The sequence below is a fragment of the Myotis yumanensis genome, unplaced genomic scaffold, assembly GCF_028538775.1.
Source record: "Myotis yumanensis isolate MYYU_CA2020_CCGP unplaced genomic scaffold, mMyoYum1.0.hap1 SCAF_6, whole genome shotgun sequence".
NCBI classification, from domain to species: Eukaryota; Metazoa; Chordata; class Mammalia; order Chiroptera; family Vespertilionidae; genus Myotis; species Myotis yumanensis.
In genome coordinates this window covers 40,498,208-40,520,155 of record NW_027223757.1, presented here as the reverse complement: position 1 = coordinate 40,520,155, position 21,948 = coordinate 40,498,208, and the positions used below count along the sequence as shown (strand labels likewise).

The window sequence follows — 21,948 nt, the reverse complement described above, 5'->3', positions numbered from 1 at the left end:
GTTATTGTAAAGATTAAGCTGATGAATGATGTGTAGCAACAGAATAGCCTTCAAGATTGGAATATTATCATCTGTCACATTTGTTCTACTTTCTAGGCATATTAAATAATTTCCCATTTAAAATAAATAATTGCTGCCTACCACAATAATGCATCTTGCTTTCATCAGAAGTTGTAGCAAAAAGTGAATTCTGGGAACACTCATATGTTTCCTGCTGAGAGTACTTACCGCCTGCTCCTAGAGAAGCAACGCTGAACTCCGTAGGGCAAGACCACAGATCAATCGGAGGAAATGTTGGAGAAAGCAGAATTTCATTCTCCCAGTTCTGATGCAGGAAAGGACAAACTGCCCATATTCATCCCCCCCTCCCCATTTGTTCAAATAAGAAATACAGAAAAATTGGTAAAATTTATTCACAATGCAGAAGTTGAGATGAATAAAGCAGCTGGCAATGGCATATTGCCTCTGAGTTTGATTTATAAAAAATATTAATGATCTCAATTTTCTGTATTTTGCTATTTCATTTGGGGAATGATGAAGAGAGTCTTTTTTTTTTTATAATTATAAAACTTCAGACTTCAATGTCATTTATCACAGTGTTGTCTGGAATTTCGAAAATGTCTTATCAGGGGTGATCTGGGCTTTTCAGGACCTGCAAGTTGATAGAAGTTGGGTAACCGTATATCGTAGTGGTATCTTCTTCCTATATATACCCTGTCATTCAAGGCATAGAGTTTATCTGCAATGTCACTGCCAATTAAAACTGAGAACAGGCGGGAGATGTAACGATACTGAGCGAAGAGCAAATATAATTTCTTTCTCCTCCATGACACATATCGACAATCAGTTTCTGCTGTGAGGGTTACCTAAAAACAATAAAACCAGGTATAAACAAAGATTAGGGAGCAAGAAAAGTTCTGCCAGTCACATTTTTTGTGCCCCACATTTTAAATGATGTCCATTTTGTTTTATAGGTGAAAAAAGCCCACCGACCCAAAACATACTGTAAAAAATAGAAAAAGAGATCAGAAAATGTATTACTATACATAATTTATAACATGAATAGTCACAATATTGTGCCCATCTCCAATTTATCTGTTTTCTAAGGTCAGATATCTATGTTTTTCTTTTTATTGAAGTGAGAGCTACTTATACTAAAAATTAATAAAGTTGGCTAATGTTAGAGAAGTATCTCCAGTCAGTCCTGAAGACTGTGGACATTTAACCCTAATCCAGTTTCGATAGTACAAAATAGAATTTACCCTATCTTGCATATGTATATGAATTTGTATTTGTAGACACACATGTATGTTATATGTATTAATTGCAGGAAAACAGTATATACTATAATAGATAGAACCTCCTGAACTGATTATCTTTCAAAACTCCCAGACATGGCAGCAGAGCAGGGACAGGAAGTTTAACGTTTTGTTGGTAGAAAACAACTGCTATCCATCAGCATCTTAAATTTCAAAAATAACTTATTTTGTAATAAGGACAGATTTTTTTGTTCTTGGTGTATTTCTCAACGGTCACATTGGCAGTGTGTAGTGTACTGTCAAATCTCAAATGATTTTCATTCCCATATATGCAGTTAAGCAAAGAAAAATGTAAGACTACTTTTCACAGGCTCCTTTCTGTCATATGAAATACTCATTCTTCTCCTTGTTGCTGGACCCCTATAAACTGACATTAATCGTCAAGAGTCAAACAGCTTTAGAAAGTCATGCATGCTGCATAGTACGTTCCAAAGTGACGTATAAATTATTCCTCTGTCACCTGCTGTTGTGTCTGTTTATCTGTGTGGAAGAGGCCGTGTTCACTGCGTGCGCTCGTTACCTGAAAAGTGCCTTCCTCGGTGGGTCTCAGTGAGTCCCATTCAGGAGAATCCAGGAACTGGAAGGGGAAAATGTAATGCAGAAATTCGCCATCAACTGTCACTCTGATCCTACCCAGACACAAAGAACAGCATTGATGAGGAAAGAGAAAGCCAGCACATAACTGGGGTGAGGGGAGGGTTCAGGCTTCTGAGGACCTTTTTGGCTATTAAAATTTTTAAGGGCAAAGATTAAATTCCTGCATTACAGTAAGTGGCAAGTCTCCTGTAAGATTCATGTACTGATGTTCCTCATACAGTTAGGATTCTGGAATACTGAGCAAAATTCATCAAAAAACTCATCAAGCTGTACATTTATGATATGTACCCATCTCTGCATGTATATTACACTCTGATAAAAAGTTTCAGTGCACTCAGTCAGATTTTAAATTAAATAGAACACTGAAGAACATTAAGGGGTACCACTGTAAATACCTCTGAAAATTAAATACTTAACTTTTAAAGAAAATAATCATATTGTTTCTTCCCCCAAACTTTGTTTTATATATATATATATATATATATATATATATATATATATCCTTGAACAATATGAGTTTGAACTGTGCAGATCCACTTATATGTGATTTTTTTCAATAAATACTGTTAAATGTATTTTTTCTTTCTTATAGTTTTCTTAATAGCATTTTCTTTCCTCTAGCTTACTTTATGGTAAGAATACAACCAAAGGACTTGTATGCATGTGTATAAGCCTAACCAATGGACACAGACACCAGGCGGGTGAGGGCATGAGTGGGGAGATGGGGGGGGGGGGCAATGAGGGGATAAGGACACATATGTAATACCTTAATCAATAAAGAAAAAAATAAAAAATGATTAAAAAATAGAATATTCTCTAAAATTTAAAAAAGAATACAATATATAATACATATAATATGCAAAATATATGTTAACCGACTGTTTAGGACTCAAGGGTGGGGAACCTTTTTTCTGCCATGGACCATTTGGATATTTTTATTATCATTCATGGGCCATACAAAATTATCAACTTAAAAATTAGCCTTGTATTTGGTCAAACACTTAATTAACTCACCCCTAATGCCTTGGCAGGGCCAGACCAAATGATTTCGACAGCCTTATATGGCCTGGGGGCCGGATGTTCCCCACCCCTGGTTTAAGAGATGGGTAAGGCTTCTGGTCAAACAGTAGGCTATTAGTAAAGCTTTGTGGGAGTCAAAAGTTATATGTGGATTTTGACTCTGTTAGGGTCAGCATCCCTACCCCTGTGTTGTTCAAAGTTCAACAGTGTGTGTGTGTGTGTGTGTGTGTGTGTGTGTGTGTGTGTATGTATATACTAGAGGCCCGGTGCATGAAATTTGTGCACGGGTAGGGTCCCTAGGGCTGGCCAGTGATCAGAGCCGATCAGGGCCTTCCTCCCCCCTGCTGCCGGCCGGGGCCTTCCTTTGTTCTGTGCCACCCCCGGTAGTCAGCACACGTCATAGCGAGCAGTCGAACTCCCGAGGGGACAATTTGCATATTAGCCTTTTATTATATAGGATATGTGTATATATACATATATGTATATATAATGAGTTATGCCCACCTCACTTTTAGCAAATGGTCAATTGCTAGAAATTACTGAAAGAGTTGATCATTATAAAACTGATTATTATAAAATTTAATGATCTCTATTACTTAAAAGACTGGCATAAGAGAGTCTATTTAAAATACTTTGCATGATAACAAAAGTATTGTATTAATTCAGTACTCATCTTGACTTTCAATAACTATCTTGGAAATACATAGCATATTCAAATAACTCAATTCATACATTTGATTTATAAGAAGAACGATTAAGACTTTAGATTATTTCTTGCTTCGGGTAAATAATACCATGTACTCTAAATGCCTATGGCCTGTGGCCAGGACTCATGTGTCAGGGGCTTTCTCATGCCTCAGGGTGTGAAATGCCACCCAGGACTATGCTATGCTGAGATAGAAAATGTAGCAGAAAGGAAGACAAGCTAGAAACGATTGTAGAAGAAAGACATTCAAGCACCAACAGTACAAACCTTCCTGAAACAAGCAAAGAGAGCTTGTCAATGGAGGTTTTTCCCTGCATGGCATAGCAGTGCTCCTTTTCCAAAGTAACCACTTCAGAGCTCAGAGCAATCATTCTGAAGACGGGCACAGGGGTCCCCAGAGGCTGGAAAATGGAGCTGTACATCAGCTGGAATTCTCGGGCAAAGGTTATGCTGCGCACTTGATACGCAATGTGAACAAACTGCACGAAGCAGATGATGAAGAGCACAAAATGCCAGGAGAAGATGTCGGCGGCACAGACATCTACCCAAGCCCAGATAGCAGTGCAGAGAAAGCCCAACCCCAGCAAACTGAAGACATAGAGGAGTCCGAAGAACCCACTGCCACCCATAAGACCTACTACAAAAAAAATACTGGCAAGATGATAAATGGCTCCCTCGGCCTCTTGCTTCCAGTGTGTGCAGACTGGGTGTTCATCTATTAGGTCCTTCCATACAGTTGAATTTCTTTCCATGGCTGTACCACCATCTGGTTCACTTTCCCATTGATGTTAGATGATATCGAGATGAGTAATTAAGTCCTTTGCGTTTCCATCACCTGAGTTTCGCTAAATCCTCACAAACACGGAGAAAGCCTGGTCACTGGAGTTGTGGTGATTAAGGGTCTGGTGTGTTTGGATCTTGAAAAACAGAATCCCATGCTAGCTTCGGTAAGTTCATCAGGGCTCCTGATTTAGATCTAGTCCACCAATATTTTGTGGTTTCCTATGTAAGAAGAAGAAGAAAAAAAAGGGTCTAGTTAAACAAGGAAAACTGAGACATGTATTTAAATGAATCACCAACATTACTTATTCAAGATGAGCTCCTATTTTCCATAAAGTTGGAATATTTTAAGCACCAATGCTGTCAAGTGTTAAATTTCTAGGATATGCAAATTCATTTTTAGAGTTATGCTTATTAATAATAAAAAATTATTAACAGACACTTTGGTATTTGTTAGGACTAGACAACTACATATCATATTTTTCAAGGGAGCTAAGTGCTATAGTCAGCCAGTTTCCATAACAGTAGTTCCATGTACCTCAGAATCACCTGGGAAAGTGACTAAAAGTGCAGATTCATAGACTGTTTCCAAGACATGCTGACTCAGAATCTTCTCTGGAGGGAGGGCTACAATGTTGGCATTTAGAACAAGCTTCCTACATGATTTTGATGCATCAGTGCCTGGTCCTCAATGGCCCACCCTCCGAGAGACGCTGTTTGACCATGTTATTCACGCCTTACAGATGAAGAATTTGAGGCTCAGAGAGGCCAAGCAATTTATCCCAGACCACACGGTGGTCGGTGGCAGAGCAGGACATCAGCACTCGAGCCTGTATGCTGGATCCTATCCTGTGGCCTCCTCCGAAAGATGTTTTAAATTAGGCACTTTTAAGGAGCCCTAATAAATAAATAAACCACCATCTGGTAATTGACGTCAGATACTAAGAGCATATAATAGGCTGTAAAATGTGCAGTGACTTAGATCAAAATTATTTGAGAAATATAAATTCAGTTCTACTTTACTGTATTAGAGGTTATTCCAGAGTAAAGGTTGCCTCCATATAACTAAATAAATATGAAAGTTCCTGCTACTGGCATATTTATTTACCAGATGGTCAAAATGTTACCGACTTGTTTCCCTACACATATATTCTCTACCCTTTCAGCCATATGGTAAAAATGCTAATATGTGATCTGAGTCACATATTTAAACCATGATGACAGAGCTGTAGGATATGTATCCTTTATCACCAGGTTTCTTAACAATAAATGGCTTCGATGTGAAGCATTCGTTAGATTGATGCTTTAAAGTCATAATTAACATTCAAAACCCTTGAACTTGTGTGCTATATTTAGGGTTATTTTTGAGACAGATTACTTCCAGAACACCTGTTAATAAAATATCAGGTATCACAGATTCTGTTTCATAGAAAAAATATGTACACGAGGTGAAAATGACTTGGCTGAAGTTTAAAAAAAGGAACAGAACTAGACATGGAAAGAAAGATGGTGCTTTGTTGAAGTTCCTGATTTTCCATCTTGGATAGGGATTCTCTGTCAGCAAGTGATGACTTTAAGGATGCTTACCAGGTGAATCATTAAAATAAGCATAATAATAATAATAATAATAACATTAACTAGACCTATAACTTACAGTGATATTTTTGTTTTGACTCAACTTGCTTTCAAATACATTTCGAACATTCTGCATCCCCCTAATTACCACCTCCCCACCCCCAACACTCTGAGATTCAAGGGAGACCAGCACCCTGAACATGTTTAATTTCTCCTCTTTTAAATAAAACACAAAACTATATACGACTAGATATTCAAAGAAAAAATGTTAAAAATACAGGGAGGAGTGAGGACTGTGAAATACCAAACTGCAAATGTCAATCTCCCTGCTGTTTTACTTTTAAAACTAGGGCATTTTCACTTAATCACTTCCTCAGGATACCCAACAACCACCGCAGCCAGTATTAAAGAGCACTGCTCGTGGAGCTCTGAGCTTTGGTTTGAGCTTCCTTAAAAATTTATAATCCTTGACAAAATGTTAAAATGATTCTAGTGGGGGAAAGGCCAGGTAAACCGTTTGTGGCAGTTCAGAAGGCAGCTTATGGATAGCTTGTCCCCTTAAAATGCTGACTTGGGGGATATATGGGGCCACATATATCCCAGGAGTGTGACCCTCTATGTTTGTAAGAGGAACTGTGCTTTGGGTCCTTTCCACTTGGCTTCGGTTCCAATAAGCTGCTACCGAGCCATTTTCTATCCCTGACACTGTATCACTGCCCTGATTACATTACTCCACACCCTGCCTTTCTCCACTTGGTGTGTTTTTATTCAGTCACCAAAACAGATGCACTTTATTAGAAGAGGAAGGACTGACAGGGGCAGGTGCTGAGCACGAGTGTTCCCTCGCTATGTGCCAGCAGTGCTGCATGAACGCTGAACATGATTCATCAGCCAGCTGCTAAAGGCTTGCAGGCCTTAAGTCATGTTTTTGGGTAAATAAACGCTGGAATGCTAAAGTGGCACAATGGATACATTAGGCAACAAAATCTATCTTCCCTACCAAAGCAGTTAGCACATGGAGATGCAAATGATGGAGACAAACTTGAATGCAAATGAACACAGTAATTCCAAGCGCACGCCGCCCCCCCCCCCCCCCCCCCCCGCTTTTCTTTTTAAAATTTGAGACCCTGAGTAATTATATAAAGGAAGGTTTGAAATGTGATATAAACTTGGTGGCAAACTAATGAAGATTAGCTCGGAAATTACATTGATCTGTTCAGAACTTGTACATTTATCATCTCATTGCATCACGCTGACTGTCACGAGGGAGGCAGGATCTAAATCATCATGCCAGCTTACAAATGAGGAAAGCAGGGCACAAGATTGGTAAAGTTGCTTGCTTCAGGTGAAAGAGGCAGTAAGTCACCACAGCGGGTGGAAGCGCAAGTCCCCCCTCCACTCAGCTTCATGCCTCTCCAGCAGCCACTGCCACCTTTCAAGGACATCGACCTGATATATTAATGTGTTGGGAGACCTAAGTGGGATATTCTGCCAGTACTGTTTTGCCAGGAAAATAATAATCCCAGCAGTGCATATTTAAGACCTGCTATATCTGCTTGTACTGCTCAATCCATAATGCTTAGACTACTACAAGGGACAAAGGCATAGAAAGCCACTCATGGGATGATTTGCTTTGTTACTATTCAACATCGACTAATTTTCTCTCCTAGATTCTGAAATCCTTAAGGGACAAAGAGAAATATTTCCGTAGTTCTAACCCCTGGCACTCAGTGACTGTTAAGTGAATGCATCGGTGTAGAGCAGTGATTTTTAACCTTTTTCATCTCATGGCATACATAAAATAATTGCTAAAATTCCGCAGCACACCAAAAAATATATATATTACCAATATGACAAAAAAATAGGTATAATTTTAATTCATTCACACCGGATGGCTATTGTTGTGTTGGGCATTGTCATTTCTTAATTTGACAATCTAAGGGAAAAGAGGTCAGTGCTCCTGACTAAATAGTCAAGTATTGCGTGTTTTAAAAATTCCTGGGCCCACACTTGATTGAAAATCATTGGTGAAGAGATGCAAACAATCTGCCTTCTGGATTCCAAGTCTCCATCCAATTTAATGGATGGTCTAGCTTCTGTCACCCAGGGGAACAGACGTGGGGAAGATCCCAACATCCAAGATAGTTCAGTACAGAGACATTATGGAATGGGGACATCACTTAGGTAAAATGTCGGGCACAACTCCAAATTCGCAGGGGGGATCCTTTTGTCTTCTTACAACCTTGAGCTCCTTAAACAAAGCAATTGAATTACTGATTTGATTAAAAACAACTTTGGCCCTGGCTGGTGTGGCTCAGTTGTTTGGGCATTGCCCCCTGCACTGAAAGGTTGCGGTTCGATTTCCAGTCAGGGCACATCAATGTTTCTTGTTCTCCCTCTCCCTTCCTCTCTCTCTCAAATCTATATATATTTGAAGATTTTTAAAAAATGACCCTTCCCTGGCTCCACCCCAGAACTACTGAGCCAGGAAGATGAATCCCTAAGAAGCTCCCAGTTTATCCCTACGCACACTCATGTTTGAGAGGCATTGTTTTATGTTGTTCTTGAATGGCCCCTGAATTATCGCTGCTCCTCTGCAGGGCCTCAGCTTTGTCCGTTCCTGGTTGACCACTAGGCTGTCTTTCTCGGCTGATTACTCGGTGCATTGCTCTTTGATCCCTACTTGTCCTTCTGTGGCTGTAGTACTGGTGTTAGCATACCATTCTGTTATGTAGTGGGTCCATTTCGCATTACTACTTAACAGAATGGATCTAGTCTTAGCTGTATCCCTAAATGACTATGTGATTTTTTTTTACTATTTCTAGACGTGTTTCCTCAGTGGTAAGATGAAAAAGTTGGACAAAATAATAAGAGGTCCTTTTAGTTCTAAAATAACATGACTCTACGTGGAATATAAGATTGATTACTCCAAATGTGGGTCAAAATATAGAGTGGAGGGGCAAAACGGAATTAAGGCTGCAGGTCTTAACAGCAGGTTTATGTTTGGGGCCCAAATCTAGAGGTGCTTTAATGAATTACTTAAGGCCTGTGTTGGGGGCACAGACACTGGCATTTCCCCTCATAAATTTATCAGGGATTTTGATGTGCAACCAAAAGAACTACTGAACTAAAGACAGAAAAGGGGGTCAGGGTCAGGAGACATCAGAACATTCTGTAGGCTCTGAGTTTTGTTTGTTTATTTTTAGAGAGAGAGGAAGGGAGAGAAAGGGGGAGAGAGAAACATCAATGTGAGAGAAACACTTGGTTGCCTATTATATGCACCTCGACTAGGGAAGGAACCTGCAACCTAGGTATGTGCCCTGATGGGGGAATCGAACCCACAGCCTTTTGGTGTATAGGATGATGCTTCAACCAACTGAGCCATCCAGCCAGAGAGAGACCCTGAGTTTTTATGGCCTTTATTACCTGTTTATAGGCTTCCACCATATATTATATTACATTATATTGATGGTTATAATATACTAGTATAATGTACTAGGGGCCCAGTGCATGAATTTGTGCACCTTGAAAGGAACTGTGGGCCACAAGGCTATGGTGGGCACATGGGCGGGTCTCGGCCCATCCTCCATGCCCCCGCCCAGCCCCTTCCACTGTGGTCCCCCCAGTCTCCTGCCGGCAGCCCCACTCCCACCGCTGTGGCTCCCACGCGCTGATGGCACCGGCCTTGCTCGCACCCGCTGACAGCGTGGTGATTGGGGCCGGCGCCAGCAGCGGGTGCAAGCAGTGGCTCTGGCGCCGGCTGCGGGTGCAAGCAGAGCTGTTGCCTACAGTGGGTGGGAGCAGCTGCTGGCCCCGATCTCCCCTTAGGAGCAGGGGGAGGTGGAGAAGCCCTGAGGGGCAGACGGGGCTGGCAGCCACTGCTCACACCCGTTGACAGTGCCGAGTGATCGGGGCCAGCACTGGGAGCTGGCAGTGGATGGGAGCGGCATCTCTGGCGCTGGCAGTGGGTGTGAGCACTTGGTGAGACCGTGGCATGTGGGAGCAAAGAATTTTCAGTAACCACCAGAGGCTTGCCCTGATGACAGCCTTAGTCTGGCGCCCCTGCTCACTTGCTCCACCATCCTGCCTCGGCTGATACCTGCCATGTTCTGCACTCTGCCACCTGCTGCCAATGTCCGCCATGTTCTGTGTGCACCCCTTGGTGGTCAGCGCATGTCATAGCGACTGGTTGTTCTGCCGTTCAGTCTATTTGCATATTAGGGTTTTATATATATATATACTAGAGGCCCAATGCACGAAATTCATGCAAGGGGCTCAACCCTTGCAGTTGCGGTGGCTTGCCTCAGCCCTCACAGCCCCAGCTTCATCCGGAAGGTCAACTGGAAGGACCTCTAGAAGGTCGTTCCGCTGTCCGATCTAACTAGCCTATTATGCTAGTTATACATTATACATATATGTGTATATATATATGTATATATATATATATACACACACATATATGTTATATTTACATTATATTATATATATTTAAATAATGTATGTCATAATATGTTTATTCTCTCATATTTAAATTTAAAAAGAAATTAACATAGTATGTGTATTTTTAAGATATAAGCTTTATCGATTGGCATGTGTGCGGATAAGTAGGTTTACAGTTATGAGTATGTGAAACACAGAGTTTATTCTTGTATTATTATTTATTAGTTATTGTATTATATTCCATATGACCAACTTAAATCTATTCCCCCTGTAAATACTTGGAATTCCCCTCATCTAAAACAGAGTGAGTCTTCAACAAATGTTCACTGACTGATAAGGCTAACATTGCTCAGGTAGAAAAGTAGTGTTTGGGGTAGTTTTCAAACAAGCAGGTTAACAATAAGTCAGGAAGCCCAAATGAGAGATGCCCAATACCTGACTCAATGGATCAGGTGTTGGACTACAAATAAATAAAAGTATTTATTAGACTATGAGGAGAAGTCAAAAGAAGAAGTGTCTGTACTGACACAGAGGAGCAGAGAAGGGTTGGAGAGTTTTGGGAATGGTAGGAGATCCCAAAATTCAGAAAGAAATCAGAAGAAAGGGGGACTCAGCTCTAGCTATGTTTAATCTGATGCTCTTGGTCTTGAATTCACAACAAAAAATAATAAGCTGGAAGGACACATATTTAATAGTTACTATTACACAGGACAACAATGACTAAAGACTGGAGTTGGCAAGATTATATAGAAAGTGTGTACAGAGAAAACTGAGCGTCAAAGTTAAACGCCCATGATCATGGCCTTTGATAAAACTCTAGAGTTGTGCTGTCCAACACGGTAGCCATTAGCCACATGTGGCTGTTAAGAACCTGAAATGTGGCTGGTCTGAACTGAGATGTGTTATACACAATGACTTTTGAAGACTTAATACAAAGATAAAGAATATGTCATTAATAATTTTTATATTGATTACATGTTGAAATGATGATGTTTTGGGAAATATTGGGTTAAAGAAAACATTAAAGTTAATTTTCCCCATTACTTCTTATTAATGTTCCTACTAGAAAATATAAAATTGCATACATGGCTCGCATTATATTTCTTCTGGACAGTGCTGGTCTAGAATCTTTCAAGTAACAGAGAGAGGAAATGAAGACTTGGCATGATGCTGTGCAGGCAGTGCATATGCATAATGTATAAGTGTATAAATATGGAAGAATTATCTAAGATTAAGAACAGAGTTGATACGAATGTAAATGATATTGGCTACAATATTCATTTGTTACAGTCAGTAGATGTTATCCAAGGCATAGATGTCACCATCTGTGTCTGCCTACATAGATGGCCAACCCTACTATAGTTCTTGGCCTTTATCCTACTTTATTTATTTATTTTTTTAATCCTCACCGGAGGATATTTTTCCATTGATTTTTAGATAGAGTGGAAGAGAGAGGGAAAGACAGAGAGAAACATCGATGAGAGCAAAACACATCCATTGACTGCCTCCTGCACATGCACTGACCAGGGACCGGGCCAGGAAGGTATATGCCCTTGGCTGGAATTGAACCCAAGACCCTTCGGTCCACTGGCCGACACTCTATCCACTGAGCCAAACCGGCTAGGGTGCTTTATATTACTCTATAAACTTTTTGCCTTAGAATTCCATTTTCCCAAATTCCATTTTATGACATGGTTTCACTTCCTCATTTCACTTTTTGATGATACCTTTTGGAAATCCTAGACAGACAATCTCCTAAATTTTGTACTGGAGATTGGATTGTGGCCTTCTGGATTCCATAGGGTCCACACCAGCCTTTGTTTTCACATCATGCATGACTCTCTTCATGCACAGTAGGCTCCTAGGTGGACTGTGCCTTTGACCTTCATAGAGAGCTTGGCTTCTCTTGAGACTTGAGGACATTAGAGAACTTGCCTACAGGCTATGCTGGACTTCTCTTATTCTCACATCTCAACCAAAGTCACATTTGATTATCTCCAGCCAGGTTCGATTTTTCACTTTACCACATACTATGGTAAGCAGAATTCTAAGATGGTCCACAAGATTCCTGCCCCACTGGTGCCCAGGCCCTGTAATCCCCTCCCCTTGAGTGTGGGCTGAACCTATGAGTGGGATGGGACAGATGCTCCCTTGATTAGGTGACATTATATGGCAAATGGTGCTGGAATAGTTACTCTGGTGATTATGTTAAGTTACATAAGACTCCACTGTAGGACTGGAGAGGAACTGGAAATTAGAGAGACATATTCCTATTCACGTGGAAGAAAGCAAACACCATGTTGTGAACTGCCTATATATAGGGGCCACAAGGCAAGGAATTGCAATGGTCTCTGTGAGCTCAAAGAAGTCCTCAAACCAACACTTACCAAGATATTTGGGACCCTCAGTCCTACAACCACAGGAACTGAATTCTGCCAACCACCTCAAAGCTTGGAAGAAGACCCTGAACTGCAAGTGAGGAGTGTAGCAGTGTGGCTGACACCTGGATTGCAGGCTTGTGAGGCCCTGAGCAGAGGATCCACATCAGCTGTGCCTGGACTCCTGACCCACAAAAACGAAGTGATAATAAATTTGTGGGGTTTTTTCATGAGCATAATTTTTTTATTAAGAAGAAGATGCTCAGGTCAGAATGCAAACATGCTCCAGACATCAATTCTCACAGTTGAAGAGAAAGTGCACATCACCTACTGCCCTTTAAAAGAGAGGGTTTATTGGCTTCTAAAACTGTGTTTTTCCTTTTTCAATGGAGGTTTTAAGGCCAAGGAAATTTGTGTTTTAATTGACTAAGTTTGTGTCAATTTGTTTACAAAGCAATGGGAAATGAATACACACATAATGATGAGTACTCACTATACATGAGGCTTATTTATCTAAAAATCTACATTTTATGATGGACGTGGGATACAGATCTATGAAACAAAAGACGCTCAATGCTTGCTAGATTTATGTCAGGAAAATTAGGTGCAAATTGTTCTTCACTGGTATCTGGAAAACAAGACCGATGAGAGGCCCTGAGAATTACAATTAAATTCACTGTAGTTCCCAGCACCACTTTTTAGGTTTTCCTTTCATGGAGTCAGGTGCCCCCAACACTGCTAAGCATTTATACACATAGGCAACTTCCAGAATAGTTATGTCATTCATAACTAAGTTTGCAGTGATTTGTTACAAAGTTTGTTTGTTTTTTTTACCACAAACTTAGTGACGTAAAACAACACAAATTTATTATCTTCAAAATTCCTGGAATACCATATTTCCTTGGTGGACGTTCAGCTTAGTCAGTTCTTTGTAAAATTGAACCATTATGTATTGGGCAAATACTTGACATTTCAGACACACCCAGAGACTCACACACAAAAGACAGTCCACAGAAACTCAAAACAAATAGCTCTATAATTGTTGAATTGTGTGACTCCACCAAATTCAGTTGAGTTGAGCAAAGGGAAATGCAATATCTAGCTGCCATGTTTTTAATCCTCATATACCACTATTACTATGACTACAACCATGGCTACTACTACTAGCATCTAACATTTAGTAAACGCTTACTTACTATGTGCCAGACATGTTTCTATGTGCCAGACATGTTTCTAAGAACCTTAAAATATTACAAGTTTTTGAACTAGGTAGTTTCATTGCGCCAATTTTACAGATGAGAAAAACTGAGGTATAGGGATGTTAGTAGGTTGCCTAAGGACACACAAATGATAGAGCCCAGATGCACTGTCAGGCAGACAGATGCAAGCACCTATTCTCTTAACCACCACAACATACTGCTTCATGTACAGTTTGAATCTAAATATGGATGTAGTAGGTAGGACACGTCAAAGGCATTCTTGTTTTCTCTCCCTTCAGTTCTAGATTCAATGAATTTAAAGGTCCTCTTACAAAATTACAATTTTTCGAGCAACACAGGGATGAAAGGGTGGGTCCTATGTTGAATCACCAATGCTCAGTAATTCTTGATTTGAAGAAACAGCAAGAAACCTCTCCTTGTCAAGTTTGTCATTTGATTGCTGAAGGTAAACAATCCACATGTTCCACCTCAAGCTCTTCTGACCCTCCATATCCTGGAAATGGCTACAGGGACAAGCAGGAAGGGACTTACTTTGGATAAGCTGCTGTTATGTCATGCGGTAAGTGCACCAGAAGTTCCGGATGAAAGATACCAAGAGAAGTGGATTCATGTACACATTAAACAGTTTTTTTGTTTTTTAATTCTCAGCCAAAGATATGTGTGGGGGGTTTTAAAAATTGATTTTAAAGAGTGGAAGGGGGGAGAGAGAAACATTTGCCACCCGTATGCGACCCCACAGGGTATCGAATACGAAACCTAGGTATGTGCCCTGACCGGGAATCGAACCCACAACCTGTATGGGTCAACACTCCAACCAACGGAGCCACCGAGCCAGGGCTAAACAGTCTTTTCTTGATATGAGTCAAAGGGAGACCCTTTCATTTCCTTCTCCTCAAGTGACCTATATTCAGCAAATGAACTCACTTTTTCTGTGTTCATTATAGTTAAGGTTCTCATGTACTTTCTTGGCAAACACACCTAGAAAGTTTGTGTGCTACTTGTGTATAATCTTTTCTAGTTTTTTTTTTTTTCTGGCTAAATAACTGGGTGGCCCACACACCAGGGTCAGCGATGTTGGAAACCACCAAACCAGCCACTACTAATGCTAAAAAGAGCACTTCTGCAAGGTGTGGCGATTTCTCTCCAGGAAATCGTATAGAGATAGGCTGTTCTGGGAGAAAGGTTGCTCACTGTTTGGTGCTCAATCCACATGCTCCCCAATCTTTTCATTTCTTCTATTTCTTTCAGCCTTGTTTTTATTGACTTCACAGAATCTAAAGTTATTCCAGCCACAGATATTTCTTACATTTTTTGCGGCGTTGCCTGTCATGACCCACAATGTGAATTATTCCCTTATGTCTGTTGTTCAGAAAATAATGCCACATATTCTCATGATTCTTTTAAAATTCTTTTAAAATGTTTGATTATCTCAAGCTTCTCTTCAGTATTGAAGCTTTCCTTTGTCATGCACTATTTGGCATTTTTTTAATCAAAATGCTGAATGGCTGTGTGTGTGTGTGTGTGTGTGTGTGTGTGTTTTAATTGATTTTAGAGAGGAGTAAGAAGGGAGAGAAGAGAAACATCGATGTGAGAGAGATACATGGATCGGTTGCCTCTCTCGACCTTCCAGTGCACCAGCGGACACTCCAACCAGCTGAGCCACACCGGCTGGGCAATGACTGTGTTTTTATATAGAAAAGTTCACATATGCAAAAGAACAGCAAAACACCATCTTTCAGGATAACACAGGATGAACCAAGGTAGCTGCTAGACATCTGAAGTGTGTGCATGTTTGCTTATTGTGTATTCCTACATGGTTCAGGGCAGCTGGTTGCAGTTTAATATGTGTACCTGGTGTTTCTGCTGAGTAAATCATGCATAATCAAGTGCAAAATTCACGTTATGCTCAAATTGTTCTAGAACATTTTATTGCATTAGAATGATAAGTGACTATATCATTAACTTCCAAATGTCTAGGAAAATGTTATTACTATATGTAATAATTCAATAATAAATCCCTGCCCTCATGGAGCTTGCATTTTAGTGAAATTCGAATGGTGACACTAAGCCCAGTTTCAAATTATGAGGTCTGTTTTACATAGCTAAAAATACTTCTTAGGTACGAATAAACATCAGCTACTTAAAACTCATTTAAAGTCAGTTGTTGCATAGTAAGTTTTAAAATAAATGCTATATATTTTTTGAAAATATATTTTTGTTGATTTCAGCGAGAGGAAGGAGAGGGAGAGAGAGATAGCAACACCAATGATGAGAGAGAATCATTGATCGGCTGTCTCCTGCATGCCCCACAATGGAAATTGAGCCCATAACCTGGGCATGTGCCCTGACAGGGAATCGAACCGTGACCTCCTGGTTCATAGGTTGGCACTCAACCACTGAGCACACTGGCCGGGCTAAATGCTATACTTTAAAATACAGTTTAAAGTCTTAAAAATCAAAATACAAATAAGCTTGTTATTTAGAACTTCTATCAAAGAACAAAAACAAAGAAGCCAAAAACATCTTATGAGTCTCTGGGGTAGTACATTACATATTAATGTGTCCGAATCCTTCTATTTGTATAAGTGCAAAGAAAGACAAACAGAATGATCTTCACTTAATGTTAAGGATGGCTACTTTTGGATGCTGGGATACTATTACTTTGTGTACATATCTATATTATTTGCATTCTTTATAATTTTACAAAACAATAAAATGATTTTATATTAACTTGAAAAATTTAAAATACAAGAATTTCAAAGAATATAATAAAAATTCATGAGCCCATCAATCAGAATTCACAACACATCAATGTTGTCATGTTTTGGGGTCTTTTTTATAATAAAAATATTCCTGCCCAACTGGTGTGGCTCAGTGGATTGAGCATTGTCCCATGCATCAAAAGGTTACCGGTTCGATTCCTGTCAGGGTACATGCCCAGGTTTCAGGCTCAATCCCTACTCAGGGGCGTGCAGGAGACAGCCAATCGATGTTTCTCTCTCATCGGTGTTTCTGTCACTCCCCTCCTCTCTAAAAAAATCAATAAAAACATATATATTAATATATATACATATATATAATTATATATGTATATATATTTAAAATTCCACACAAAAAATTGAAGATCACTATGGATTGTTCTCTAGTTCCATTCCCCACCCAAATCTTCCTCTATATAATTGTGTTTATTCTTCCAGTCTACATAGAATAATTTTAAAAATTGCAATTTAAAATGAAATGCAATATTAGAAATGTATCTTATAATGTGGGTTTTTTTTTTCAGATTCACACTTAATTTTCTTTTCTGATGAAAGATTTTAAACATATACAAAAACAGAAAGTACTATATAGTAAACCCCCACATACCCATTACCCAGATTCAATTATCAAGACTTTGCCACACAGAGTTTTTTGAAATTAAAAGTAAACTCTGTAACCTGTTCCTCCTGCAGTCTGTTCAGTCAATAAACAAATGCCTACTAAGGAAGACAGGGTCACTAAGATTAGCCTGTGCTCTTCCCACGTGCCAGGCACGAGGCCTTCCACACACTCACCTCTTTAGGAGTCACAACAACTCTGCAGCCTAGTTAGTATCTCCATTGTTCAGAGTGCAAAACGAGGCTCGGAGAGATGAAGATTCTCCATAGGTTCAGCCAGTTGCTTGTCTTTCTAGAGCTTAAATCTGCCGCCTCACCTCCTTCAGTTTCAGAGTGTGTGAGAGCCACTAGGGGCTATTACTCTGAGGTCTCACTCTGGGTCTCTGAGAATTACTCCGCGAATTCTCTGGGTTTGAGGAGGATCCAACATTACTACAGGGACTTTAAGTCAGCAACTTTGGGTTATTTATTTAATTTGGAAAATACTTGTAACTTTCTACTTTAAAACATTTTCTTTAGATAAAAGAAACATTTCTCCTGCTCCTTTAAAATATCTATTTAATGATTCAATATACTTTTGTAAATTCTTATTTACTCTCTATAAATCATAATCGCAGCTGACCAACAACCATATTTACAAAAAAAAAAAAAATACAAAAAAAAAAACCCCACAAGAAATGATTTTAGTTACAATTTTCAGGCTTGCAAATCTATCTTGGATATTTTCCAAAGCAGTTTAGAAACTTCTTGACGGCTGTGTTGCTTACGTGTGTTGCTCATGTACTACAGCAAATGCTTCATAACCATCCTGGATCTTTCCGGCAGGCTGTTACCAAACAGGCAGACAGGAATGCCTCGGTGTGTCAGCCCTGTGAGTCAGTCTTGTGGCAAAAGCATGGGATTTTGGTTTCCCATGACACATTTTTATTTAATAGCACATAATGTCGCCATTTAGAAGCATAGGATGCACAATGATTCAGCTTTTGAGAGACTGATTAGATGAAAGAAACTCAACGATGTCTCCCAGCATAAAATTTTAGGATGGATAATGCCTCACTCGAGATTTCAGTTAATATTAGTATCCCAAGTTCTTCAAAAGACAAACACAGTCTCTCAGGGAAGAAAAGAGACTTGAAGTTCATCTGAGATCAGCCAGATCTCATTTTGCAAACGTGGAAAGAGGTCTAACTTTTGTTTATATTTTGTTTTGACATAGTCCTTGTTTGATTTTCTGTTGCCACAAAGAACAAGGCCAAGTAACTTTACTGTCACACCAGGGATATGAACATGCAACAGTTTCTGATATTAAAAATAACAGAAAAGAAAATAGCCACTGAACCTTAGTGTGAACAGAGAGCAATAATTTTTAAGGGTGCCATAAAACTCTGCAGTGTGCAAGTTTGCAAATTCAAAATACCTAACTACAAGAGTTACAGTAAAAAGTCGGGAAGGAAGCTCGTCAGGTTCTAAAAGTTCAGTACATCAAATTAAATTATGTCCAAAAGCAGGCTTCTAATTCTACTTTTCCATGTATTAATTACATATGGAAATTTTTCAATTTTTGCAAATGTTTTCTGGCTAAAACTTTTTTTTGTGTGTGTGCCATAGCCTAATTACTGCATTTTGATTCTGTGCCTTTCGTCTTTTTCTAAAATACAAACTCTCATTATGTATTATACCTCTGTAACTGACCTTGGTATGAGGTAATTCAGTGGTTTTCAGATTTCTTTTCTCTTTCCTTCCTTCGCTTATTTATTTTGGCAGGGCGATCCCCAAACAGAGAAAACAGGTCAGGGTGACCTTTGATGAGGCAGCCTTCTCTTGCCCCAAACCAGGGTCCCCAACCCTAGCCAAGCCCCTTACAGACAAGGGACAGGCAACTCCCAGTCACGCTGCACGACTTCCCCAAGGTGAAGTTTAAGACTGCCAGGTCCTCCTGGACTGGCCTTTCTCCCTTGAAAAGCCGGTCTTTTTTCTCTGCTCTCCATAGGTGCCTGGGGCGAGAGTCAAACCAACAGATCGGAGGGGACGATTGGCCTCGAAGGAGGGCTCCCCGGGGCCGGCGCGCGAGGAGCCCGCGGCAGCGGACCCTCCGCGGCGAGTGGCGCCGCCCGCACCCCCGGCTCGCAGTTGGCCTGAGCGGGGCCGGGCGCCCAGCGCCTCGCGAGCAGCGCGGAACAGTGGGCGGCGAAGCACGGGCGCTCCGGGAGGTCGGTGGCCTCGCAGCCCCCCTCCCGGGGCGGGGCCGGGGCCGGGGCAGAAGCCGCGCCGGCAAAGTTGCCCCGAGCGCCAGGAGGTGCCAGGGTGCGGACAGCTCCGGGAAAACTGCGGCCACTGCGGCCCCGGTCCCTTCTTACCTCTCCTTCCCGGTCCTGCGCACAGCTCCTGCCTCGAGCCCGCAGAAGTTTGCCCCCAGCCCAGCGCGCTGGCCCGCGAGGGAGCCCCTCGCGCCCGGCTCCCGCGCTCCTCGCCGGCCACCCCGCTGGCGCCCGCCCCGCGCGTGGGCGCCGGGTGACAGGCAGCTCCGGAGCGGCGCAGCGGCGCGGACGGGCGCCGGGGACGGACGCGCGCCCCAGTGCGCTTCGGGGAGGGCGGGGGGAGCAGCCGCGGCGGCCCGGGCCTCCAGGGAGCAGGCACTGTGGCCCACGCCTTACAGGACTCCTATAAGCCTAGAGGCCGCTGCGGACAAAGTTTGCAAAGACAGGGTTTCGGAAGTGAACACTGGTCACGGTTATAACATAAACCTGTTATTTGCTATTATAACAGGCAGAGAGCGGTGGAGATGACTACTGGAATGAAAAGCTACTGTGAATCCGCCCTCTCACTCTCCACTCTTACCTCCTCCCCCCGCCCCCCACACACATATACACCATACACTAAATGAGATACATGGCCAGAAGCGAATGGGAATATTGGATGTATATGATAGAGAAAGGTTGATATCTTGATTCAAATAAATAAGCATCTCAAGCAATGGGGTAAAGATCATAGACATAGAAAAACAATATTAAAGTGCAAATGATCAAAACAAAGTTCAAATCAGGAATAAGTCAAATGCATGCAATTTAAGGCAAACATCAAATGCATTTTTTCATCCTATGAACTTAGTGAAGTTTTGTTTTGTTTTGGGGATAAAACCATGTCATGGTTGATGAGGGATCAGTGAAACACACAACTTCCTCAAGAATTTCCATCTCCTCCCTTCTCTCAATATCCTTGCTTTCACTTTATATAAACACTAGAGGCCCGATACATGAAGATTCATGCAAGAATGGGCCTTCCTTTCCCTGGCTGCCAGCACCACCGGACTGCCTTTGCTGCAGCTGGAGCCGCCTTTCCGCCTTCCCACACTGCCCAGAGGTCCAGGAGTGGCTGGGGCTGTGTAGAAAACCTGAGTTGTTCTCCCCCGCCCCTGGCCACTGGGTGCCTGAGTATGTAAATTAACCTGCCATCTTTGTTGTATTAATTTGCATACTCACTCCTGATTGGCTGGTGGGTGTCATGAAGGTACAGTCAATTTGCATCTTTCTCTTTTATTAATGTAGATTGGTGACAGCAATGCTGGGAACAAACATTTATTGAATATTCAATGTCTCTTTTGGTTCCCAGAATACCTGCAAAAGTAATGAATACAAATGGTGAAATTAACCCCCTTTAATGCTGGGACTGAGAACAAAAAACCATATTCCTACATTCCATATGTGGCAAGAAACCACTTGACTCACAGGCCTTTGCTCTTACTCTTCATTCCAGGGATTTACTCAGAAATGTTGAAAATACAGTTTAAAGTGGATCTAATCCATGGTGTGTGTGTGTGTGTGTGTGTGTGTGTGTGTATTTAAAACTTTGAAGTGAGAAGGCACGAGCATTGACATTCGGTATATTATGAGTTTAAATTTTACTTATTTAGTGTTTCACATTACAATTTTAAAGAATAATATTCATTGTTGTTTTTAATTTAAAAATTCAGAAGCAACAAAGATAGGCTTGTGTGACAGGCAGACTCTAAGGTGACCCATGATTCCTACCGCTTCCTGGTGTTCACACCTTTGTAGGATCCCCTCCCCTTGAGTGCAGTTGGTACCTGTGACTTGCTTGTAAACAATAAATATAGCACAGGTGATGGATGGCAATTCTGTGACAGCAATACATTGCAAAAGACTCTGTCTTGCTAGCAGACTCTAGAGATTTCCTTTCTGGCCTGATGAAGTAGGTGGCCATGTTGGGGAAGTCCACCTGGCAAGGAACTGTAGGTGGCCTCTAGGAGCTGAAAGCAGCCTCTGTCCAACAGCCAGCAAGAAGCCAAGGTCCTCTGCCCTGCAAACACAAGGAGATGAATTCTGTCAACCATCTAAGTGAACTTGGGAATGGGTTCTTCCCCAGTTAAGCCTCCAGATGAGAATGCAGACCAGAGGACACTTTATTTGGTTTGTGAAACGCTAAGCAGAGGAACCAGTTAAGCTGTGCCTGGTCTCCTGACCTACTAAAATTGTGAGATAATAAATGTGTGTTATTTTAAGCCATTAAGTTGGTGGT

General features: G+C 41.1%; 1 protein-coding gene and 1 long non-coding RNA gene across 3 annotated transcripts in view; one reads left to right on the top strand and one right to left on the bottom strand.

Annotated features, from left to right (window-relative positions):
* The window catches only part of LOC139012301 (uncharacterized), a 72,096-nt gene that overhangs the window by 16,886 nt on the left and 33,262 nt on the right, over positions 1 to 21,948 (top strand). The gene's annotated exons all lie outside the window — the stretch shown is intronic.
* POPDC3 (popeye domain cAMP effector 3) lies at positions 398 to 19,915 on the bottom strand. Of its 2 annotated transcripts, none has more exons than XM_070418009.1 (4): positions 19,770 to 19,915; positions 3,910 to 4,644; positions 1,840 to 1,948; positions 398 to 866 (listed from the first exon to the last, which is right to left on the bottom strand). In XM_070418009.1, the coding sequence occupies exons 2-4, from the start codon at positions 4,392 to 4,394 to the stop codon at positions 585 to 587; spliced, it is 876 nt and encodes a 291-aa protein (XP_070274110.1). In that variant the 5' UTR covers positions 4,395 to 4,644; positions 19,770 to 19,915; the 3' UTR covers positions 398 to 584. The 2 variants fall into 2 exon arrangements, with proteins under 2 accessions (XP_070274110.1, XP_070274111.1); XM_070418010.1 differs by lacking the exon at positions 19,770 to 19,915 and adding an exon at positions 17,590 to 17,656.